Consider the following 27,165-nt stretch of genomic DNA (forward strand, 5'->3'; position numbering starts at 1 on the left):
TCATGCTGATTTTCTGCTTTTGTATGTAGTCATGCACAGCTGACCTATGAACTCAAGGGAGTTCATCCAGCTGTTGCTAGGCTTTATTCTGACCTGATATTTCCTGCTCAGTGACCTGAATATATTGATAAAAGTTAACATGGAGTATCTCTCCATGCTTCTCTCCTCCCCCGCAATTGCTGACAACAACTGGAGGCTAAAAAGACACAATTATTTCTGCCTACAACTGTGATCTTTTATCTATTCCTCTACCCCCTTCATTGTTCCCTCCCCTCTTTCTTTCTTCACTTTCATATCTTTGAGCTTCTCCTTTTTAACACTCAGCATCTGTAGATCTCTCATATCTCTCACGACGAGCTGTAGTCTTTGCATTTCAAACTAAAGAAGACAGATACTCGCCTCTCTTGGAGGCACACAAAGCATCAGTGAACACTTCTTTGCATGTTTATCAAATGTTTGTTGAATTTCCTGCAACTTTATAAACCCCGGGGGTGTTAAGCCCTTAGACTTGTAAGAGGTCTCGTTGACAGGACGCCAAAGCTCGAGGCAGAGAATAACACCACTGCAGTTTCACTTTGGCACAGCTGCCAGCTCCATGTCAATAAAAGTGTAAGGGTTTAGGGCAGTGGCCAGTTTAATATGAACTAGCTGAATGTTTAAAGATTGTGTCATCTGACCTCGGGTCACTATATGAAAAGCGTTCTCCATCAAAAAATCAATTTTAATTTCCATAAGTGTAGTGTGCAATCCAGAAGCCTGACCAATCTAACACTGTAAAGCTATTTAACTATTCCACTGTTTTAGTAAGGTTTCAATATTTGCTCTGCTTACAATATTCCTCTAATAAGTGAAAATAAAACTTATGAAGCACCTAATTGGTCCCTGAATCTCAAAGTATTATCCAGATCAATTGAAGATCAACCCTGTACACAGCACATCCGTCCATGTAGGGAGCCCACTTTCACAGATAGACTCGTCTTCATTAGCTTCCTCTATAATCTATGAACATCTGACGGGCAGATCAATAAAAAAGTATGGGAGGGCTTAGGTCTAAACAACACAACAATCGAGCACAGCACTGTTCTTCTGTCATTACAAATGAGAACCTCTCACTGACCAATTAAGCATTGTTTTTGTTGGCCGTGCCTCAGCCCTGAGGGACCTGATCAGGCATGTAAATGAATGGATCTCTGTTGAGAAGCAGTAGAAGGAAGGAGGTAATAGTCTCTGTGTTCACCTCGCTTGGCCTTTGTGTTCGCTGATCGATCAGCTTTAGAATAACAAACAAAAGTTCCGGAACAAAGTGCCCATTAGCTGTTGTGCAATAAACTTGATTGTTTTCCTGTATTGATTTTTTATAGCCAGGGTTTCTGACAGAAGGCAGAGTGTTTGTAAGATTGTAGGTCTTTTACACGATTCAGCTTCATCAGACTGAGAATGACGTTGAAGGTTAACGTTGGTAAAGTCAATAAAAACGAGTATTGGCTTTGTGGCTGTTTAAATTACTTGTGTCACTTCTGTGAAGGACAAACAGTGTACATTCATTTATTTTATTGACTGCAGGGATAGATTCTAATATTTTTAAACTCTTCTCTCACATACCGCTTAATTTGGTGGTCAAAGCTGATTTTTGGTGGCCAACATGTAAAGTGTAAGGGTCAAGGTCAGCTAATGAATGGCACCAAAAGAACAATATTAAATGTTTTACTTCTAAAAGCCTAAAAGGCACAAAGGTACACAGCTAGAAAACATGAGGACATACTATAGTTGCGGTATAAGTCTGTTACACCCTCCTCCACCATATCACTTTCTTTGCTGCTTTACCACTTCAAAAGTTGGACCAACGACTTACGCTAACCATAGCACCAGCAGATTGTGACATTTGTGGAACTGTATGAACTGTGTGGCCAAAACGTACCCCCTACATGTAGCATTGTGACATCGGCCAAGGCAAAATGTTGAACGTTGGACTGATCAGGCTAAATTTCAACATCCAACAGTTAAATATTTCCCATTCAAAACGCTCTTCACTGTATCTTTAAATGTAGGCTATGTTACAAGATTATTTTCAACTTCTCGCCTCATAAAAATAATAATATATTTTTCTCAATTTGCGCGCCTGACCAAAGCACAACAGTAGCACAGTAGTAGCTGTCGTGCTCTATCACCTGCTTAGCTGCAGGTTTTTTTTCTCCACATAAAAAGAACAAACCATGAAAAAGACACTTTATGTCACAGATGAGGTGCAAGTAAAATTTGAAATGTGAACACCTGAAAAACACAGATATAATGATAATGTTCCACGTGTAAACAATCTGTTAGAGTTGCTTTATCGCTCCAGGCTAACACAAATTCAGTGTACCTGACAATTACTTCATTGCATAATCCTTTAAGCTGCATCAGTCTTAGATTCATGTCTTGTTTATTTCCAGAAATTAAAAAGTATAAGTATTAGTATAAGAGCACTGGACTCTATTACAGCTCTGACACAGCGGGCAGAGGAGGACCCAGGAACTCTGCGTTGACATGATTGCCCTTTGCAATATTCACTGTGGAAATTCATATTGGAATGATATTAAAAAACAATACTGTTATAATTTTCTTGGGGTGTCATGGGTCTCCTGCAAGAAACACCTGCAAGGGACATGACCGCTGGATAACCCCAATGACTCACTCACCTCAGAAGCTCAAGTGGTTAAGAGGAAAATATATCAGGCTGAGTTGTAATCTTCCAGATTGGAGTCTGAGAGTGGAGCCTGCTGCTTTCTATAGTTTTCATTACATGATGGCTCATTATTGTATTAAACTCTGATCACTGGAGGGATAGCAATGCGGCATAGTGTACACTGAGTATTGATTCATGCTCAACCATGGACTCATTTATCCGACGTACACTATGATATAGTGTTATTTAATTTGGCAATGACAAATCGTTGTGTGTAATATTTCCAATATTCCCACTTTGAATATGAGCCTTATATTTAACATAAAAAATACATCTTCTTTTTATTAGCTTAATTTAATCCCTATTTCTTTAACATTTTTTCTTCAGTCCTTTCTCCCTGGTCAGCTGCATCATGCTCCTTGCCCTTCTCTCCGCCCATGCTTACAGCGCAGTATCCACCCCAGCCTTAGTGTGTCAATGAGTGGCATGCATGTTAATTGCGGTAATGAAGGTCACCACGACGAGCAGCTGGAGTCCTTCTCTGTTTCTACAACATTTCCTGTAGGGAAGTCGCTGCCCGGCGTGTGCCTCACCAGGACACCGAAAACACCATATGCTCCCCCACCCACCACCTCACACCTTTCTCAGGGCTGCCGCTGAGAAATGTAATCACAGAGAGTGGAGCATGGCAAGATGTGCGAGATACTGTGGGGTCCAGTTTCAGCAAAAATGTATAGATACATGAAGTTGTGTCTAGCCACCTGATTGATGAAAGAGTGTTTTTTACATCAGGGCTAATATTGTCCATGCAGCCATTGCTACCAAAACTCTTATTGCATCCATTTAAGTATCCACTTAGTATAGTAAAAAAAGTGGGCACAGACTCTGCTTTACCTTCTTGCTATGACAGCATTTAATGTAATTTAATGTATTAATTTTTGCACATTAATATTGCACATTTAATTTGTGGTCGCTCTGCAAATGTTCGGATGTTCTGGGATTCTCACCAGACGGCCAACGTGCTTCCTCATTTCACTCCTATCTCATCCTGCCTTTCCTCTCAGACCACTAAGCTTGCAGGGCAGCTGTGTGTGGCTCACATCTATTATATAGATCCCTCGCTTACCTTTTGTCGCTGTCTGCTTGAATACCATTTAACTTCAAAGCAGCAACTTCTCACAAAGCAAGAAAACAACCTTGTTGTGAACAAGGTGACAATGCATTTCTGAGATAAGCCAAAGGATTATAAAGCCGTTTTATGAGTCTTAGAGTTTGAAGAATTTTCCCAACTAGTAATCCTTCTACTTAATCTGAAAATGCAAGAATCATGAAACTCTGCGATGCATGGGTTTACCGGACAGCAGGGCCCTGCAACCATGTGTTTTAGATAGGAGCTGGGTGGAATGTTTTCCAATTTTCTTTTTAATTTGACCACAGCAGCTGAGGAATTGCGGTCTAAAAATGCGAAAGAAAATCAGGTCTATGCATTTGATAAATTCTTCAACAGATGTTTTATAACAATTTTAACACTCTATAAAGGGCCAGTTCGCCGATTTTCAACCTCAGTCCTATCATGCTATTATGGGAGCTAATGCCATCATGGTACAAATAATGCAACTTCGCTCTGTGCCTTTAGAGGAGGCTATCTGCTTCTCCAGTGGGCCCTGGAAAACTACGTAAAGACGCGTCATCTGGTGGAGGCCAGGGAGCTTGCTTAACTACACTTCCTCCATCTAGGACGCCCGCCTCCGATGTCCTGTCTCGTTCACAATCATGAGGTTTGGAATGAAGACTGCAGACCTGAAGATCTTTTAGACGATCCACCGGTATATTCTCGTCGTATTTTGCATTCTGTACCGCTCTGAGCCAGACTGGAAAACAGTAGTACCTTTTTCCTTTCAGAGGGAGAGGCGACAGTGGCGTTATGGCTCTACAGTACGTCTCTAATGATATTAAGTTGTGCGCACATTGTTTATTTTGGAGGAATAATTAAGTGCATCTCTGCTGTCCTGTGGGAGGTACTGTGCATTTAGAATAGCTGCATATAACCCTAATACTAGCTGCAAAATACCCAAACCCGTTTTGGCAGACACAGTGCCAGAAGAGAGTAATGATTGAGTCCAGTACAGACATGCTTTCATCTTCACAGTTGCTGATGCACTGCAGGGACTGTGTGTCTTTAATAGAAATTGCACTTAACAGATGTGCTGCATTAATTATATAACTTAAGTTTATTTCCCTACACTTAACTTTTTCACAGCAGGCGTTCGGGCCAACACCAGGCAGTCCGGCAACTTGAAATTTAGTGTTTATCAGGACCTAAAGGTTAGACAGGATGCGGACCGGCACATTGGCATCTCTCTCTCTCCAGGCAGCTGTGTGGCTGATCAGCCTGGTGACAGCAGACTGCAGGGACTCTGGTGGGCTTCTGTTGAGACTTCCTCTGTCAGGCGCTGGGTGGGCTCTGCTCTGGTATTTCACATTAAGGGCATGGCTTAGCACCCCTGCAAGCTCCCTGACAGTGCTTTATTGGTACACACCGAGTACTGCGGGATGTCAAGCGCACACACACACTCACGGGAGTGTGTGTCTGGTAGACTTTTTCTTTCCTTTTATGCATAAGTGAAAGATGAGGTCAGAACAACTGCGGATGTTTTAACTTTAGAGGTCGGCTCATCTCACTTGTTAGTGAGTTTAACAAGATGAACATAAGGAAAAAGATCTGAGGCTCTCATTAGTTTCTCGTGCACTCAGCGCGGGCCAAAAGCGGAAGGAAAGGAAGAATGATATCATAGTTTATAATCTTTCTCACAACCCCCAGCTGTTTTCCTGCTACATGGAACATCATTCATGGCAAGAGCAGATGGAAACTCACTGACTGATGGAACAAATGAAACTTTTCCTGTATGTCCATGGCGGAGTTGCAATCTGTGCCCTTCAGTGACATGTTTTTGTGTGTGTGTGTGTGTGTGTGTGAAGGCTGATAACGCTGATCCATCAGAGATGCGGTTAAGCTCCACATATGGTACATAACATAAGAACTCTGACTTTCTGTTTGCCCTCAAACTCTGTCAGATGTAAGGGCTACTATAGTTTTCATTTCTGTGCAGGCTGTACAGAGATCGGTCCAGGATGTGTTGAGAATTGCTAAGCTCAAAGCAGAGGTACACAGTTCTCTCATGAATCCATACCTGCTGTATGGACTAGGGATAGACCGATTATCGGCCGGGCCTATTATCGGCGCCGATATTCTGCATTTTGACGCATTTCGGCATCAGCCTCTTTTTTATTTAAATTTTTTTTTAATTTTAAATTTTAAATTTTTTTTTCCAATCCTACGGCCAATAAGAGATCATTTTAAAACTGTGTTATTTTGGCTCTGATGCATATGCTTAAAGGCATTTAAACAAAGTTAAGTGTTGGAGTTTGTATTATTCAAAATTTTGACGCCAATATTTTCACTTTTACTGCAAATGAATATCGGCTTCAAATATCGGTTATCGGCCTCCTTGACTACTAATAATCGGTATCGGTATCGGCCCTGAAAAAAACATATTGGTCTATCTCTAGTATGGACAGTACAAAACATGTACAAAACATGCAACCGAGATGCACCCAATTTTGTCTTTATTTTTCCTAAAAGTGTAAATCTGGATAAAATGTGGAGGAAAGAAAGATTGTTTTTTTATCGGGGAAAAAAGACTTGCGTTGTGCAGCAGTGTGTAGTATTTGTCAAGGTGTTGTTGTTGTTTACTTACCAGATTCCTGTCATAACTGTACTTGTCATAACTTTAAGCTAAGGGTTGAGCCTACATCAGAACAAATCATTCATTGTCCTGCTACTTTCGGCAAAAGTTCTTGAAGACAAATTAGTAGTTAATGCTAATTAATCTTAAAGAGCAACGTGTGCCATTAAATCAGCCACACACTGCGTCCCTAATGAGCTGAGTGACGACTAACCAATATAAACATCCAGAGAGTGAGCCGGCAGGCATCATCGGATACTTGAAGGAAGTTATTGATTAAGTTTTTTTTTGTTTACATTGTCAACGTTTTTGAATATTTCCCTCATTTTTTGGTCATTTTTTATAAGCACATTCTCTTCACATCACACATGAATCAATGTACAGATCAAGTGTAACCAAAGGAGTCTCAGTTACCTAGGAGATTTACAGTAATGTTTGGTCATAGATACATAGCCCCATTCTTTACACACATAAGCTTTGACAGCAATCATAAACTCCATGAGACAGATCCAGCTTGTGTTGCAGAGCCATGTGTCACGCTGAGCCCTTGTTTAACAAATCAATGCATAAATGTGTTCCCCAATGTAAAATTGTATATATTTACGTGTCCAGGTCATCTTCTCTTTGTGCTTTCCCATGACGCATTTGTAATGAATTATTCATCCTCCTTTCCTCCCCTTGCTTTGACCAAATGTGATCAGGACTAATGCACTTACAACAATAGTAAAAGCAAATGTAGAGTGTTTTACATTGTTTAGAACAACTGTTCAGTCATAGCACGCATCTCTCACCACTGTGTCATTTCTGAGACCAAGGTGTCATCTGTATTATCTTTGAGATTACCATTGTGAGTGAAAAATCCATCCAGCAGAGGCGTTAGATTCCCTTGGGCTCCCATTATAGACATGATTTAAGCCGTGTGGCTACAGTTAGTGTAGAGGAAATATTGTTGCTGGAATTAAAAATACCATCATAATAACTCCTGGGCTTTGTTGTTATTGTTTCTGAAGGAGCATAAATAATGGCGCCTTCTGTTCTGTGCAAAGGGATGTTTTCATAAATGTCATTTTTAACTCATCTTCGTGACCTTCATCGCTGTTGTGTGGGTTTCTCAAGGAGGCTCCTCATGACGGTTTCCCCCATGAGGAAGACTAATGGATATTCTTTACCATCCGTCCCTCTTTGGTGACATATCATCAATCATGTACCCTGAAACAATTAGCTGAAAAAAAGTTTGATTGTCACTATGAAGTTCATCTACTTACTTGAAGCCCAGCTGCTGTGATCTTTTATCACGATTAACTGCAGGTCAATTTAGGAGGATCATATCTTCCTCTATTACTCCTGGAGCAGAGGTCTTCATCCCACAATGGCAGCATGTTGCATGGAAGTCAAAGATTTCATGTAGACTTAAAATTTCTTCTGTGAACTTGAATTTACTCCACACGAAATATTGACCTCACTGTATAATCCTCAGAAAGCGCTTCAGGCGGGGTTTAAAACCTGTCTACAGTTCTGAGTACAGTACATGGCAGGGGTTGGTATCGTCACCCTCACCAAATCCCCGACGTGACAATAGCTGCAGCACGTCTCTTTAAACCTACAACAAACAAATGCTGATGGTTTTTTAGTCTTAATCTTATAAAGAGTAGACAGCCCTGAGGCAAAGTACCACATGGTGTTTTCAAGAAAGCAGAGCCATTACAGTGAAACGTGTCTGTTTTCTAAAGGCTTACTTAAATTCTGTAAGGAATATGTATTGTCGGATATTTGAAGTGAGTTGTGAATTATTGATAAATGCTTGTTCTTGATCCAAAAAAGGAGATACAAGATACATTACAATACCTCGGCTGGTCTCCTAACTTATCGTCAAACTCCCCTCGCTCTCTACCCTTCTCATACTTGTTGCAAGCAGGGTCTACACACACACTCTTCAGAGAAACACACACATACAGAGGGAGAGACGTCCATTTGTACATCCTAACTGTAAATGCATAGACTGAGGTGCGATGTTTAATATGGACGTACTTGTGCTGCGGTTGTAAAAGATTTTACGTGCAGGTGGTTTTGATTTGCTACGTCATTAAAGGGGGTTTTTATGCTAATCTCAAGCTTCATATTTCACTCTGTGCAGTAGCTTAGCATAATTTACAGATAAAAAAAACTCACAATTTTTTCTCTCACTGGTGCTCTGTGCAGGCCTTCATACAGCCTCTGCCTGAAACGACTCAGTCAGCTCTATCCCTTGAAGAAACCCGTCCCTACAAGCCTACTTTCTTCTGATTGGCCAGCTCTCCGAAGCCTGCTGAGGCTGCCCTTTGTGACGTCGCAAAGTGCGGCGTGTAGAAAAAACTGTGTGAAACCTGGCATTCACAGCAGCCTGCAGACTGAGCTGAGAAGCCTGGGGATTACTCCGACATACTTTTACCTAAAGATTTGAAACTTCACCCAAGCTTAGTCTGGACATGCAACATTGTAACATTATGTCTTAATATGTAAAAAAAGCCCAATACCCCTTTTTAAAAACTGTGTGAAACATTACATTAAAAACATATCCAAACACATGTTACTGCACACTAGTTAGCAGGCAGTCCCTTTGCCTGATGTTAGGCATCCTAAGCTGGGTGTTAGATACAGACGTTGCTTCACTAAACCTTGTCTAAAGGAGAACAGATGGGCCAGGAAATGAGATCTGGAAACAAGCCTGCGCTGTATTGCTTTGATTTATCATTTGATTTCACTTTTTAGGGGCTGAAGGTAGACTGCACTGGAATGACTCACCAGTTATAAATCCAGCTCCACTAGACATTTCAGTAATGGATGCTAACAATTTCGGATATTGTGAAAATAGAGGGGTAAGTAGAGTGGTATCATAATTTGTTGTTTGCAAACAAGCCAGACCACCCAGACAAACGTTATCTCGGGAGAGAGCACGATTGATGGAGGAGATTTTGGAGAAAATTACTGCAATTTGGATTTAGTTAGAAAATGACGAGTATTTCTAAAAAGAATTTTAAGGATTATGTTAAGACAGGAAGTGAACAAAGCTGAGGCACTATCCTTCTTGGGCACACAAACAGGTTGTAACTTACAGTGTCTTACTAATAAGTGACCCATGTCTGACATGACATGAGGTTGTTTTCAGTTTCAGGATTCTGCTCCAGGCACATCAGTTTAGGTCATCCTGAAGAACTAAGTGTTGAGGAATGCGCTTTGTTTTGGCTGTTTGAAGTCTCGACTCATGCTATTGCTTGATAATATCCAGATAAGGTTGTTATGAGGTCTTCATGTATCAACACTCACCAGAGTTTTGGCGCTTACAACCGGTTCTGAATGTGTTTTATCTCTGTTCACACGGAGCTGAGGGATTTCAGTGCTTTTTGAAACTTCTATGTCCGATAAGTTGATTACAGAAATTCAGATATGCCAGCAAATGAAAAAAAAACGTGATTCTTATCTTAAAGTCGGGTTGAGACATGCAAAAATACAATCAGTTCAGTTTGTACGCAGCCAACAGGGAGCCATGGTTGGCCGACGTGTGTTAAAGTCTGTCACATAGCATCACAGTAGGGGAGAAGCCTCAGGTCGGTGCCCCAGTGTAATTAAATATTTCCTCGTATCCGTGCACTCTGGCTCTGGAGGAATGTCTACTATGCGGGCTGGGGCCGAGCCTGAATAGCTTTGTTATTAAGTGGTCCGTGGAGCACGGGGGTGATGGACGATCTCAGAGGGTCCTAACGTGGAATAGAGGCCTCACGAGAGACTTTCCTGCCTGGATGTGCGCAACACAACAAGCGGTTACTGTGGAAAGTGTGATTGGTTTCTTTGCCTCTGTATTCGATGATATTTTCCCTGGGATTGTCTTTATAGGATTCTGAGATATATTGCTCGGCCTTCATTGTCATTAAATGTAATCTACGCCTGCTGCAGTGCAGGTATGAGATCATTTATCAGCCGCTATAAGGCAAAGAAATGCATTTGTGTGCACCTGACTTAGTTTCAGTGAGAAATATTTTTCTTATTATTTGGTGAATTTGTTTTGTGACCTTGATAACTACCTTGGAGGTTGAAGCCTTCAGTGAGCCAACTTCTTTAACGTACTCTCTCACCATTCTTTGCCCCCGCTTTAGAGCCTACTCGAACCTAACTGGAGTTTGAGTCATTATTTTTCCATCTGCCCCTCACTGACACCTACCCTTCATATTTTACAATTCATGTTACACTATTTACCAGTGAAATAAAAAATATGAAGCATATAACGAATAAAAAAAAGGTTAAACGCTTCAGTTCAGCCACATTCTTTAATTAATTCAGCTCTGAGTTACTTTAATTTGAACTAAACTTCAAGAAGCTCTGGTGCATCAAATGAGAGTTTTCATTTTGGACGGCTGACGCACATGATTTGTCAAGCCTCCAGAATCCTTTTAATGTGTTGTCCTTGGGTGAGTGTTATAATTGGACGGATAGCAGACATTACTGGAGGCAAAAGACAGCTATGTTTTAAAAAAAGCTCATTTGGGGTTTGACTTCTTAAAGTTTAAACGAGCTCAAATTAAAGGACTGACTTTTCTGACAGGTCCTCCGAGACACAAACTAGTATTCTCAACTTATGGTGTGAAAGTGATGTGAACATGAGGTTATATGAAGGCCGTGTCGGTCATAGGTTAATTCAAATGTAAGCATGCACTTTTTTTAGTGAAAGTGAAACAACAATTAATCCTGGTCTCCTGGTGTAGCATCCATTAAACAGCCATTAGCTGAACCCCATGTTCAATCCAAGTGTTTAGGTTTACAGCTATTAGCGTTGGTGTATGATTGTTGTTTTTAGGGGTTATTAGTCGCTAAATGAAAAAATACAGATGCTTTCACACAGTTCATACACACTTCAAATTGGCATAACACACAAACGTATCTGCATGAGGATCTTGCTCAGTTGTCATCCAGCTTTGAATAATGTAGTTTATAATGTATAATAATTTTTTGTAACTTTTAAAATTGTTCTGTTACAGTCTTCAATAAAGGTTTCATTGTTGTACGTTGCTGTGACGTACAACTGCGCACTGCTCCATCGACACCGTGTTGTCGTGTTAATCCAATGGTGTCCGTATCTGTTGTGCGAGTAACTCGTCCCTCACAAGGGTTGAACGAAGCTGATCTCTACTCTATAGCCATTATTCACCATGATATATCTACTCCCTCTTACTATCGGTGCCTTGCCACTGCTTGGTCACCATTCCCATTAGAGCTGGCCTTGCACACAGCAGTCCCTGTTATCAAACCAGTGAATACAGAGGCTTTTGTCACGGGGTGTTGCTAGTCTAGACAGTGCTGCGTTTCATTCCAGTGACAGCTCCTGTCTGAAGATTACAATGTGTGCAGGCTCAGGCAGAGTAGGGGGTTGCTTTAAAATAGATCCGTAATCACAGAGCAAGGCGGAGAAAAGTGTTAGACATGCTCTCAGACGAAAGCTCTAATAACAAGCAGCAAAAATCAACCGTTGAGGCACATTGCTTGAATACTTACCTTTCAAGATGGTGTCCTTGCTACCAAGAGACTGAACCGTGCTTTTAATCCAGAAACTTTGCAGGCTATAATTTAGTTTTTCACTTCTTTCTCCACTTTTGCAGCCGCTACGTTTCAACCACAGATCTGTTTTCTTGATTTTTTTGTGTCAACAAACTCAAGTTTGTTTGTGATGCAAACAAAAAGCCCTTCAGCAGCAAATCACATATTGAAAGATACCTGAACATTTCTTACAGCAACGGTGGCAGTTTAAAACAGTTCAAAGTACCCCAAGGGATACTAGTTCCCCCATTGGAGAAACACTGTCATATACTTTGTAGCTGGTTCTCAATGGTTTCTTATTTTGAAAGAATGATAATAGTAATAACCAGACTGTACAAGGTGCTTTGACAAACAAAGCACAACTAAGCTGAAGACACAGCCAAAGACGAATAAAGAATACTGACATAAATATATGAATGTTTGAAGTTCCCATCTTTATATTTTAACAGCAACACTTGTGTTTTCATCGTTTGCCTGCCAACCAGCCTCATCACTGCATGAAGCTGATAATGATTCATGAAGATTCATCCGTTTAGTTAGTCCATACAGATATCATGTATCCCTGCAGGCCATATCTGAGCCAAGACAAACAAGCAGCACACAGTTCTTCGTAGCCAAACACTTTGTCTATTAGTATTTCTTTCTGCCTTAATCGCTTCCAAATGACTTTCTGTTTACTGTGATCCAGCCTGGAGTCAATATTACATCTGGACCCTGCTAGCTTGCTGTCCCTGAATGAACCTGGCCAGGTGCCAGCCCTTGCTTCTCAGGTGTCTCTCATGCCTTGCAAATGAGATCGCCATGGCAACCGTGTCTACTTATCGTCGGAGCGTGGAGCCAATTGACGGCTAACTGAAGGGGTCTGATTTGTCGAGAGATCCTCGGTCCACCTGGCTGAGATGGAGGCTGTGAAAGGCTTCTTTGAAGAAGGACAGATGGGAGTCAAATGATTAAAAAACAGACTTTCATCTTGTAAGCCTCACGAACAATAACACAGGGCCCTTAAACTGTAATTGAATGTGATACGAACAAAAACTGTTAAGCAGCACAATCACATGTTGCTGATAAAGTGTCGTATTTGTTATATTAGATACCTGAATATTTCATTGGTAGCATCTTTTTATACACCTTTTTCATTTTCAAGCAGAAACTTTTTATTCCAACTTTAACTCTTGTGAAACATCTGTCACTGGTTTAAGCAGATAATAATAAAGGGATAACACAGCTGTCTGTGTTTATCACATCTGCTTTGAGGCGTCAAATCTTTCGAGTGTTGAAACATTTACCGGTACAAATTAGGGGTCGCCGTCCTGACTCGTGCAACACAATTATTGATAGGCTAACGGCAAATATTGGTCTCTTAATTTACAAATATACGGCACTCTAAACAGATTTCCCTGCGATTTTGACTTACCGCATCATTACTTCATGACTCCCCGCGGTAGGCTTATGACGTGAATAAGGGGAAACGTGAATGAAAATGTATTGGTTAATCAGATATCGTGAATTATCATTATATGATTGTCTTGCATCAATTATCGCAGAATTGCTGTATCGTGATAATATCATTATCGTGGGCAATGTATCACGTATCGTATATCGCGTATCATATTGTGTATCGTATCGCATATCGCATCGCGTATTGTATCTCGTATCAAATGCGTATTGTATCGCGTATCGTATTGCGTAACGTATTGCGTATCGTATTGCGTAACGTATTGCGTATCGTATATACGCGTATCGTATCGCGTATCGTATCGCGTATCGTATCGCGTATCGTATCGCGTATCGTATCACGTATTGTATTGCGTATCGTATTGCATATCGTATCGCATATCATATTGCATATCGTATCGCGTATCAAATGCGTATCGTATCGCTTATCGAATGCGTATCAAATGCGTATCAAATGCGTATCGTATTGCGTATCGTATTGCGTATCGTATCGCGTATCGTATCGCGTATCATACCGCGTTTCGGAATTGTGTATCATGTATCATATTGTGTATCATATCGCATTGTGTATCGTGAACTCAAACCATCCATGAGAAGATATAGGTATACAAGATAAGATACACGTATAGGCTGTGCAGTATTAATGTCTACATGTCTGAGTACGTGTTTGCTCTGTATCATCCTCCATGCTTTTATCTTGTGAATTTGTTACTTCACTTTCCTTTGTGGGTGGCTCTCGACACAAGCAGTCGTTCCAGAGAGCATGGTGCCTCTCTGACTGTTCAGTTGCTCATTATCTTCCATATCTGATGTGATCTTCTGTTATTCTGTGGTTTGGGATTTTCATAACTCCTCTCGGATAACCCAAAATGCTGATGCTTATCATATTTCTGGCTGCTGGATGGAGACTTTCGGGAAGCATCGATGTTGACACGAGGATTAAGTTGTATTATATAAGGAAATGGAAGTTATTAATGTTATGCCCACGCCGGTGGTCCTCCTTCATACTCTGTTAATTTTCATGGCTCCAGTATTTCTACATGAGCTCTATTGCCGCTCTGTGCTATGGTGGACTGAGTTTGTTTTCCCAGCGCGTTATTCAATTCATTTCCACTCATGCTTGTGTGCATTAATAATCAACAACCCGCACACTTCTCACATGATCATTGATGTCATTACTGCTTTTGCTAGAACTCACATTTCTCTCCTAACAACCACAGCTATGATAATATTTCCTTGAGAGAAAGCTGATCCTGAGAACGTTTCCTATGCGATGTTAGCAGTCTGTGAATATACAGTAAGAGTTTCCCTTCAGGCAGCAGCAGTCACACGCAGCCAAACACAACAAGGGACTGATCCACTGGAGGAAGTGGGAACATGTCACCATCAGAGCATGAGAAAGGAACCCCGGCATGGCCTTCCTCTGTCAGCCCAAATGGAAACAATGGCTTTGGCACAATTTCAGTAGTCTTTCCTTGTTTCGAGATATTATGTAGCCGGCGGTGTTTGCTCAATGGGTACAGTTTATCATGCTATAACATTGTGTTCAGGGTAAGATTGCAATTACTGTGTTTGCTTTGTAAACATAAAGCAAGTCAGGGAGGCGAGTCAAATGCAGTTTCATACAGTATGTACTCCACCTTAGTCCATGCACTGGAAGGGAATCTTGACCCTGTACATGAGTTCAAGCTCAGTAATCTTTGGCCTGTCTGACTCAGTATTCCCAACACACCAATTTATGAGCTCAACATTATTGTGGCCACTAGCCGGAGTAAAGTTATAAATAGAAGAGCGATCACTGGAATGTTGTCTAGTTTATTAGAAGTCTGGCTTTGGGCCGTGCAATAAAAAGATGTGGATAGGGGATCACTATCAAATTTACAACAATAAAGATTGTAGGCTTTTGACATTTTTATGGGATCAAACAGTCTATAACTTGTGCACAATAAGATTGTGCAGAACTCCGCAGCCAGACTCCTCACCAAGACAAAGCATACCTCTCACATCACCCCAGTTTGAGCTGCACTGCACTGGTTTCCTATTCCTTTTAGAATTCATGTTAAAATTCACATACAAGGCTTTACATGGCCTGGCATCAGAGTATATAAGTGAGCTTTTAACGCATCACTTCCCAAGAAGGCCTCTTAGATCAGCCGCATTAGGGTCGAGGCTGCGGTCAAAAAGTGACTGAGCTTTTTCTGTAACGGCACCTCAGATCTGGATCAATCTGCTGACAGTCTGAACACTGTTTCTGCTTTTGAATCCTGTCTTAAGACACATTTTTACAAACTTCCCTTTTTAGCTGAAAGCTAATTTTGCTTGTGTTTTTATCTACATTTTTGACTTTAAACTTATTTCTGGAAAGCTATTTGTGCTAGTGTTATTATTATTATAATAACATAGCAGAACTAGTGACAGCCATTTCAGTCTATAGTTTTTTGCTTCCACTTGAAGTTTAAAACACAGATGTACGGGGTGTACCCCTTCCCTCGCCCAATGACAGCTGGTTTTGTGTCCAGGTCCAGCCCCCCTGCGACCCTGAACAGGATAAGCAGTATAGATAATGAATTGATTAAATTATTGCAAACAAATCTTAAAAGAATTGTAATCCAAACACACGGGTAATTGCAGTGACAGCTACAGGATCTTTGGTTGTCTCGCCTCAAAGAGGCCTAAAAAAGAAAGAAGTAAAGACTTCTGTAAACACTCTCACAGTCGCACTCAGTCCACATGAAGTTTCATTTTAGTTGCAGCCCTTAAGTAACGATTTTTTCTCAGGCTTGTCCTTGATTGCTGTTTCAACAAAGCCAGCTCCTCTAATGCTTTAATATGCAGGGGAGCACCTCAGACAAGGTGGGAGTCAACACCTGAATATGAAATTGATTTGAGTGGCTCAAAGGCGTCTGGCAGTTTGATTAAGAACTCTGTGTTGATGTGTTGACGATTAGGCTGCATGGCCTTGAGACGGCATCTTTCAGATATTCACTGATGCTTTAAAGCAGTCAGGTCTCATTGTAATGTCCTTACAGAGAAATAGCCAACTGAACATACAGGTAGTGTTCCTCCAGATGGGAGCTAAGGATCATTCAGTGTGCATTTCCAGTGTTTGATGTGATGCCTCCTGTGTTATGCAACTGTTATGCTAATCCTGGAGTCAGCGTGTTTGTTTGGAAAGCAGGCGCACAACAAGGCTTGTGATATGACAGTGAGTATGCTAATGCAGCGTCAGTCAAAGCCTCTCCAGCTCGGGGGTCGCACTCATTCATAATCATGAATGTTTCTATGAATCTGTTGTGTTGCACAGTTCGCTGTAGGCGCAAAACACTGAACACTGATGTGATGTGTACTGTACAACTATTGTTACTGTATTTCCAGTATGTTGCAGCCCCCTGCTGTGACTGATTATTCTGCTTTGAGTCACAGCACACTTTGCAATACTGGTTGTAGCTACTCAAATCTCAGGGTATCCTGCATTTCTCTGTTTTATTTTATGGTAAATTGAATAGCTTTAGAAAAAGAAAGCAGTTTGGGGACCCGACCATCGGCCCTGAGAACCTTTAAAGAGCTTTTATCGCTTATTTGTGACACACAGAACAAGCTATTTCATTGATAAAAAAAAACGTGTCTGGTGGGACAACATGGAGAAGAGGCTCGCGTCTTAAAGAGAAATATGATTTCCCGATTAATTCGTATTCTTTTATCTCTCAACTACCAATCTTCCACTTACAAAGTGAAGCCACTAAAACCCCATTTCTTCTTCATCAGTTTAGGGAAAGTAGTGGCTCTCTCATCTGCAACGGCCGCAGCTCAGAAACAAATTATTCCTGCTGAGAATTGGATGACCTGAGTTTTCTACTCTCCCAGCTTTCAACACAGTTGTTCATTACATCAAGCTGTCATTCTCTTTATGACATTTTCTGCTTTCTGCAGCTTTTATTAACCTCCTGCGTGACCCCCAAACAGATCTGATCGCTCACCTCATCTTTTTGTCACGGCTGTCTGTTTGATTAAAAATAAAGTTTAAAGGAAAACATTTGAAAGGAATGACAGCATGTCTGCCTGCGTTGTATCTGTCTCTTTCTGTCTGATCCACCCTGCACCTCATGTATTAAAGGCAGCTGTCTAAATGGATACATATAACATCCCTCCTCTCAGGGGAATGTATCACCTGATGTAACTTTCAGCCCTACCTTTGTTTTCAGAATAATTTCCAGGGAAAGGTGTGACAGATGTTCTCCCAAAGCAAGCTTAAATGTATGCTAACATGGCAATAGCAGGAAAGTAGAGTAAAGAAGAACAGAAGTGAAAGTGACCCAAACACTGCACTCTATCGGAGATGACACAATGGCAAATGTAAGAGCGAAACCGGGAAACAGAGGTTGGCTGCAGGAGGTTAAAAAAGCAACTCAGACGTTTGTAGCTCCTGAGAAGTACAAAGGGTTTCAGTATCCAGCCACACACACATCCCGCAATCCAAACAATGATATCCATGAGCAGAGAGGTGAAGGTACTGTAAAGCTGCTGGGGCAAGTGGGGTTAGTCTGAGGACAGAATGATGATGTCATTGGACGGGAGATCATTTCTGGCCTCTGAAGACAACTTAGCTTTCCTAATAATAAATGTTACACTTTAATAGCAGGTTACGAGCCTTGTAGGAAAAGCTCATTAGCTCCTATAACAATAGATGCTAGATACTTTCCTGGATTGCACAAGTGTTACAAACTGACTGACTGATAACAATCTGCCGTACCTAATAGTTCAAACAGTTGCACAATGTGTTCGTTGGATTGTGTTGTCAGTGTGTCCATTTTTCTCCTGTGACTTGTCAACACTTTAATGTTGTGTCATTAGTTACTGCAGCAGAAGAGAAATTAGTTGTGTCCAGCAAAGTGTAAAATTACTCTGCAATTTGTTTTTGACAGGAACAATTTAACTCGGTGTTTATGTTCTTCAAAGCAATAGAGTGGAAAAAATATCTTCTATAAAGCAACACAACAGAACTCATTCCACAGTATATTGTATAGAAGATTGTTCCCCCTAATTTGGCCGGATGAATTCAGGTTTGTGCGTTCATTGTCTTTTCACATAGGAAATTATGTCATCGTCTCTGTTGCTGTTGGCGCAAAAAAAAAAAAAGGCCATTGTTAAAAGATTCCTTTGTTTCATCCCGCAGAAGGAAGCTCGACCCTCATATTTTTTGTGTTGTCTTGTCTTGTGACCTTAAAGTTCCAATCTCGAAGATCACAGTTTCGTTGTTTTTGGCGGCACCTATGGCAATAAATTGCAGGAGCACGGCTCCCAGATATCTAAACAGTGTTGCATGTGTCACGTCCACGGTTGGCTCCGGTTGTAACTCTTGATTTTTCTCGCTGAAGGTCGTTTTCCTTTTTTGACTGTTTGGCTTCATCTGAGCGTCGAATTTGTTTCTTTTTCTTTGGATTTTCACTTATGTTAGAAGTTGTATCTGTAGTCTTTTCTTTGTTTGTTCAGCCATAGTAGATTACTGTTTACTCGCAACACTTGCAGAGAGCGATGGGTAGTGACTTAACAGACATTTATTTAAATGAAAATCTAAGAGATTATCTCTTAAAATAATCCAAACTTTTTCACAATGTCATAAATATGTTGACTACAAGTTACACAAAAACCTCATATTATATGTAACATTGGTGTTACTCAATAGTTGTTGCAACAATCTAATTTGGTGTTTTTTTGTGTCCACAGTGACGAACAAGAAACCGTCCCACGTATCCATCACTAAGGTGAAGCAGTTCCAAGGATCGTCTGCCTTCATAAAAAGATCACAGTGGACGGTCGACCAGCTACGGCAGGTCAACGGCATTGACCCCAACAAAGTAAGTGACTTTTGGTTCTCCTTTTTATATTAGTTAATATAGAAAGAAGGTGAAGTTTGGGGTCAGGTTGAGATTGGCTGTAACATAATAATGGTCTTTTCCTTTCTTGCTCTCGCTGGTTCTCTCTCCCAGGACAGTCCAGAGTTCGACCTGATGTTTGAAAATGCGTTTGACCAGTGGGTCGCTGGATCAGCAGGAGAGAAGTGCACCTTCATTCAGATTCTCCACCACACCTGCCAGCGCTACAGCTCAGCACGGAAACCAGAGTTCGTCAACTGTCAGTCCAAACTACTGGGGGGTAAGACAGTTAACGAACACTGTGCTAACTCTTCTTGTGAATACACAGTGGCTCTGCAGTGCCAGACTGCTGTCACACTGTGCTGTAAGCCAGTCTGAATCTGATTATGCATGATGACCAGCAGCACCTGGTGCGTATGAAAATGCATGCTTATTCCTCGTACACAGCATCTGTTGAGCGCTCTGCTGAAGTGAGGTCAAAGAGGATGTCCAACCAAATGCATCAGCTGTGACTCAAAGCATCTGACTCAGATCAACTGGTTCAAAGCACATATGCAACACTAAATAATTACCTCCCTTAATTTGTGTGTTTTGACACATTTCATCGTGTGCCTGAAGTGTGAGTCATTATTTTCAATTGCTTCCCACCCTTCATGATAACATTAAACATCGCAGTCGGAGCTGTTACAGTCCCCTAATTATTGACACGGTTAATAAAAGTTGTGAGACTTTGTAAAAACAGTCATTTGGAAGCTAACCTCTCCCTTGGAAAAAAACATTAACTTCATGCCCCACTAATAAATGACGGCAGGGTGGTCAAACAACTCAAAGCACAAACAATTTCCAAATGTTTACACATTCAAAATGTAAATGTAAAACCGCATTATTGGTCATTTCCTGCTTGCAAATTGTGTGATTGTTATCCAGGAGTGGAAAGGTTCTGGTGCTGGTTTCCTCCAGAGTGACACAAAGTAGAGAATACAGCATCCTCAATGGATTAATCAGATATTGATCTGTTTACCCACAACGCTCATCTTTGAGCGCAATTCAGCCTGCTGTTTTATTCATGGAATTATTAATGGAAACACGTCCTGCCTCCTGTAGGGTCTCCATCTGCTCCATTTATTAAAGAATAGATTACAAGATATTGATATTAGGACTGTGACGTGGTTATGTGACACCAACCGCGGGGTGGACTCAGTGACTGTCAACACCGCTTTTTCATTTTTAAATATTGACCCAGTGTTAATCCCGCTCCCGTTGGATTTCTGACCATTACCCGCAGGGGATAAATGTTAGCTTATTTTACTAAACGTTGTTTAGTATTAATAAAGAGAGGCGCAATGTGCATATTTTGGTGATGCCAGAAGACGAGGACACGCTCACGGCTGCCACCCCACACACCTGCTTCACCTCAGGGAGATTCCTGCTCGAGCCGTGCACGGGTCAAAAACTGCAGAGACAGCAAGCTCTCCATCACGCATGCTCATTCTTATGCGCTAATACACACAGAAACAGACAATCTACTTCAGCCTACAAAAACTAAATTCTGTACCTTCCTGCGGCATTGTGAGTAGGCGTGTTAGTGTGTTGTTTAGACCGCAACAGTTGAAACAATCAGAAAATAATCAGTTACACTGCTTTATTTACATTACACATTACACAGCAGCTCTCTCTCTTTTGCTCGAGATTGCACACGGGATCTCGTCTGCGCTGGTTAGCAGACGGTTACTGGGAGTTTGTTGTTGACAATGTATCGTTCTGTATGGTAAACATGAATTGCGTCTCTGTGGCGCATGGATAGTGAGTTTACTGGGTCCTTTTAGATTTTAATGCGATTTTTAATGCTAGTTTAACAGCTACAACAACAACTAGCCCGCCACCATGGATTTCATTACAACAAATAAGGTTACCAACTTAGTAGTGGTTAATAAAGTCACGCTGTGTTCACTCATGTCGATGATGTTTTACCGTCTCGGGGATGCGCTACAGTGGAAATAACTTACTCCGGCAGCAGGCTGAGGCGGTGGATAACCGTCATCCAGCAAAGGGGCGTTTGTGTTTCACTGCGTTTAGAAAACTTCAGTACCGTCACAGCCCTAAGTGATCTGTTTTTAAAACTACAAAATTGGTTTACTTTCAAACTATACAAAAAACTCTTTGTGGGATTTTTTACACTGGTTAAAAATGCAGAAAAGCTTTCGCTCATGAAACAACAAACAAAATAGTTGGGGGATTTCTATGTGAAATTGCAGCTCTTGAAAGTACCATTTAACATACAGGACAATGCAGAGAAGAAAGATTATATAAATATGTGTATAAAGACAATATAGTTACTTTAAAACTTCCCTTTTCTTTCTTCTTCTCTGTGTGTGGGATTTCTCTATCTTCTCATTGATGATAAAGCTGCCTTTAACATTCTTAGGTTGCCTTGACCTCCCTCCTACTCTGACATCCATTTCCTTATTTAACTCAGTTAAACTGACCCTGGTGCATACTACAGTCTCTGTATGTGTAGGTGGGAAGGTCTCGGAGAGCTCTGAACCCGGGGGTCTTTAGAGTAGGATGGATTATGTATATCAACAAACAAGCCTCCAAGAAGTATGAAAATGACACTTTTAGCATTGTTTTAAATGCACAAAATCGAAAAATCTTTAATAAGACACATTGCACTTCTAATACAAATTCAACCATAAAAACTTAATGATCTTCATATCTAAAGAACACCGTAAAGAGGCAAATCTGTGCTTTTGTGGAGTCAGTATTGATCCAGCCATTGACAGCCTGCTGTAAAACTATCTGGCCAATGCTCGGTAACAGACTCCCGGCTGTCATCGAGTGGAGGATTCTTAGATGCATGAAAAAGCTGACAGTTCACCACGCACATTGTGACAGGAAGAACAGACAGGATGCCAAGCCTGCTGCCAACTCTGTCCACTCCAGTTTAAGTCTCACACCAGTGCAAAACAAAAATCATGACGCTGCTCAGGTGTGGGACCATAACTGTGGGAGACTCTATCTGCAGAATCCTTTCGGATGGCAGCCCCTAGAAATCACACAGTAGATATATATGCACATATATTTGTTGATACACCACCAGTACTATTATTAAATTCACTTCAGGGACATGCTTGCCATTCAACATAGGAAGCATAAAATGAATGAGTGTGATACAAGTGTAACTCGCACATCTCTGGGGTTGTTGTTTGTTTCTGAACGTGTGTACTCGGGCTGTCATAACAATGCCATCAGTGGTGTGTGGATGCCAGCAGCTGTCTTTGCTTGAGCTTAATCTTGCACTATTTCCCCGGGCACATTACTACAAGAGGTCCTGGTCCTATCAGGCTTAAGCTGCACATGGTAAACACTAGATTGTAATTAGATACCTTTTAGCGCCTTTAGAGACCTCTAGATTAAACACTTGGTAAACAGCTTCTGAAGAGTTGTGGACTTCTTTCAGAGAGCTATGGAGGAGATGCACAGGCCCGTGTTTGTGATCTCTAATGGGGCATGTAATAGGTCGAGAAATTAAAGCAGCTAATGTGCTAATTGCCTTGTTTACACTAAATGTAATAGTAATAGTAAAGGTTTTCAGTAATGTGGCTTAACACTACGTAACACTTATATTTTGGCCCAATTGATGAACCATTAAACAATAACAACTTCACTGTGTTTTTGCATGGCATTTACAAATAACTGAACCCCCAACATTTAACTCATCATGCAATAATCCAAAAACAGTCTCACCTCTTGACTTTTATGTTTTGATCATCAAAGTTGCCAATGACTTTTGATGTTTTCTCATCACAGAGGACCCAGGTGTAGAATCAGTCTTTGTCCGTTGCAAGGTCTATTTGAACAGAAAGAGGAAAGAGTTTGTTGCGCACCACAGTCATCTACTAAGACAAGGTAAGCCAGCGGTGCAGTACACATAATACCTGCACTGACTTTAAGAAGTTGTATGCCTTACTAAAACTGCTGAACTTTTCCAAACATCAAAGTGGGATATAAAGTTTGTTGGGCTAAGTTAAGCAAGTATTTCCCTACTAACAAGTGAGCAGTCCCAATGGTAGGCAGGTTGGATAAGTCCACATCCTGCAGGAATTCTTAAGTTGAACTCTTAATGCTATAGCAAGCAAATAGAGAATCTAAAATGACCAGTAGCAGAAGTGTAAAGCAACTTTATTTTATGTAGAACAGATGTAAGACCAGTAATAATCTCAAATATTTTCATGTAAATAAATGTCTGTCAAGTCTCTATCTATCGCCGAATGAGGTAACACAATGGTGGCTGAGCCTATGGTCCACTGATGAAAGCCTTTGCATTTGCAGTATTGCTGACTGGGTGTCTGTGGACTTTCGTGGAAAAAAAAATCACAAGCAGCGCCCAGTTAGTGACGCGTTTTCCATCACCCAGCAGTGATTGATCTGCCAGAGAGGGTAGGCGGAGCTAAGCGGCTGCTTTTCCGGTCTCTGCAAGTGTTCTACTATGGCTGAAAAAACAAAGAAAAGAAAAACCAACCGTGGACGTCACACATGTAACACTCTTTGGATATCTGGGAAGTGTGCTCCCACAATTACCGTTTATCGCCATAGATGCCGCCAAAGAGAACAAAACTGTGATCTTCGAGATTACCACTTTAAGGACTCTGTGCTGCTATTTATAGGTATATTCCATAGTTAACATTTACACACACACACACAGACTTTCCTCTATTTTCCCGACGAGCACAAGGTCACAATTCCCCTTGTTTGCATTGTCACTCTGGGGGTTGACTCCATGCTGACAGGATTTCAAGTTTACATCCAAAGGTTACACGAGTTATGCTCACTGTCCTTGATCCCTCACTGTCACACTTTGTGCACAGAGTCACTGTCTAATACTGTGCAGGGTCAGTACAATGATAGAGTGCTTCTTTCTATAAAGTATCCTCATTATCCTATAGTTGTTCACAAACGGTCATTTAAGCTTAATCAAAACTGTGAGTGAGGAAATTATGTCCGTTTAATGCATCATGTCAGGCTTACATTTATCTGCTGATTAACGTCACTGAGAGTAGGCTGTCCATGAATACCTAGTAGGTATTATTCTGTCAGCGTCGGGACAGCTCTGTGGTACATTCAGTACAGACTGTCCATGATTGTGCTCATTGGTGTACTTCGTCCCACTGGTTTAAAATGCTACAGAAAGGCGCTTAGACAAGTAGCCTAGAACTACAGGCCGACTGAGCAAGCAGGGTCCTTGCACCTTTTCACTAATGGCGAAATGTTGGGGAAGAGTGATACCCTTCCTTCTCAAATAGTGGTTAACTGAGGGGTTGAAAGAGTCGGTCAGGCACAGATTAGACCACTGCAAATAAAGTCAAGATCCTGGATGCCGGTGGCGTTAGGTAGAGAGAGGAGCAACACTGTGATACTTGAAAGGCAGTGGTATAAAAAGAGGCATATACAGTTGGGTGTATATACAGTACATATTTCAAGGGGCGGGAGTGGTGTCGGAAAAAGAAGGCAATGTACAGATTGCTAAATGATTTGGAAAGAACACGGAGAAAGGAAGAACTGCCCTGTATAATAGTTTTTATAAGTGTCCATTGAGAGAGAGAGAGAATTACCTGAATGGGAGAATAACTGCAGGGAGTATGTGGAGGACAGTGATTGGATAAAAGGTTATAGAGAAATAATAGGAGTGTTTCAGGAGTGCCGGGGGGAGTTGTCCTTTCGGGTTGAACTTCTGCTATAGTTTCAGGATGCTGCTGCGGATAATGTCAAGATTTGCATTAATTAAACTGCGCGGGGGTGGGGGGTCTATCTTGCAGGAGGAGCTGCAAAGCTGTGTCTTCAGGCCCCATTGATATTGATTAACAGCATCAATTCTTGTTGAATTTTTTACCTAATTTTTCACATCCTTATGTGCATTATGGATCTGAATCTGTCAAACTGCATCGACTCTGCTTCCTTCAGTGTAAACTCGCTCCTCTAGGTTCTCGTGAATTGGAAACTAAACCGTTAAAAAACAGGTTTAATACAAGATATGCTTCCTGCTATGACCTTGTTAAAAAGAAATCCTATACTGGAGAAGGATTAAAGAAGGAATGCATTATTGAAAGCCTTGGCCTTCATGCCATCATGATGATTTAATGTGTTCACTTCACCTTCTCACCTTCTCACATCAGACCTTTATACCTCTGATTCTTAGAAAGTGCTTTCTCACACACAGAGCATCAGAAACATCCATCTGTAAACTTCAAAGACACATTAAAACACTTTTTTTTAAATCACAGTAACACCCAAAGTAAATAGTTTATATAGTTTTGGTTCAGGTGGAATTTATTTAACTCATCAGAAACTTCCTTGTTTATTTTTCTAGCTGCCTCCACTTGGCATGACCTCTAGATGGAAAATATTCTTAAAGTTTAACACTGTAACAGCCATTTTTGACACACGGTACTTGTGTATTTATTAGAGATAGACCGATATGGTTTTTTCAGGGCCGATACCGATACCGATTATTAGTAGTCAAGGAGGCCGATAACCGATATTTGGAGCCGATATTCATTTGCAGTAAAAGCGAAAATATTGGCGTCAAAATTTTACAAAACTTTGTTTAAATGCCTTTAAGCATATGTTTATAAAACAAACAAACAAACAAAAAGTGCAGGGAGTTCCCAGGCTCAGCAGCATCTCTTATAAAGTTAACTGAAAATTTAAATAAATAAATAAATAACTTCCTGAACTTCCTTTATAAAGTAAATAAAACAAAGTTAAATAAAATTTGCAAAGAAATGAACTTTTTCTCCTCTCCGCCGTGTGTGTGAGCACGCTGCATTCGCAGCTTTCACTGCTGATTGGCTGTTACCCGTGCCATGGCTCTGCGTGTAACCAATCAGTGCTGTGGGTGGGACAATGCTGGAGACAGAGTAGTGACTGCAGACAGAGAGGCGCGGCTGCATCAGAGCCAAAATAACCCAGTTTTAAATTGATCTCTTATCGGCCGTCGGATTAAAAAAAAAAGGCTGATGCCGATATGCGTCAAAATGCCGAATATCGGCGCTGATAATCGGTCTATCCCTAGTATTTATGGAATTAAGTCAACCACACATAACATTAAAAATATGTATATGGAGGCCCATAAATCTACAGTAAAATGAGTAATGACATGCTTTAATATCGTCTGTCTAATAACAGCAGAAACTGTCGAAAGAAGGTTGAAAATAACAGCAATTACCGGGTACTCTAGAGTCAAGAGGCTACAGATATGTGGGTTAAGCTCTGAAGAGGACCGAGTTCACTTCCAGAAATCCTTGACAGAATGTTTCATGTGCTTCTCTAGATGAGTAACGGTCGCTTAAAGCCCTCTGGTGATATCAGGGTAATAAGGAGAATGTTTGATGGCACTTGTTGAAAGGCTGACAAGTGCATGCTCTCGAATACTTTACAGAAATTACTGTACGACACTCTCTCCCTTCAAACACCCACACATATTAAAGCTCGCAGCATTAGCACAGTGATATGATCAGAGGGAAGATGCTAAAGCGCCGTAGCATGGACTGTTTTTGTATGTTTTTTCTTATTAAAATGAACCATCCAGTCTAATCAATCACATGCTTTGAGAGTAAATTCAAGTTGTGTTTCATCTTGTGAAGTGTATCCGACATGTTTCTGCTGATAACCATCAGCATATTTTCACAAGCGCCACAGCAGCGCAGCCTATAATCTACTGATTACAGCAGACCGGGGGTGGAAAGAAAAAGAGTTGACTTTGAATGAACTTTCCCCTTCCTTGTTATGTTTGTCTTTGCTCAAAGTTCCTACTTTCTGGAGTATTTTGTTGCCAGAAAACAACTCCAGTCTCCGTTGTTGA

General features: G+C 41.0%; 1 protein-coding gene across 1 annotated transcript in view; it reads left to right on the plus strand.

The window, feature by feature from the left end:
* The window catches only part of stxbp6 (syntaxin binding protein 6 (amisyn)), a 59,782-nt gene that overhangs the window by 27,014 nt on the left and 5,603 nt on the right, over positions 1–27,165 (plus strand). The window contains exons 3-4 of the mRNA XM_069661827.1: positions 19,156–19,286; positions 19,419–19,584. Of these exons, the coding sequence (XP_069517928.1) occupies positions 19,156–19,286; positions 19,419–19,584 (297 nt within the window). The remainder of the gene's footprint in view (positions 1–19,155; positions 19,287–19,418; positions 19,585–27,165) is intronic.

The sequence above is a fragment of the Semicossyphus pulcher genome, unplaced genomic scaffold (genome assembly GCF_022749685.1).
Source record: "Semicossyphus pulcher isolate SPU_LCO1_2020_fin unplaced genomic scaffold, fSemPul1.0.p SCAF_14, whole genome shotgun sequence".
Taxonomy (NCBI): Eukaryota; Metazoa; Chordata; class Actinopteri; order Labriformes; family Labridae; genus Semicossyphus; species Semicossyphus pulcher.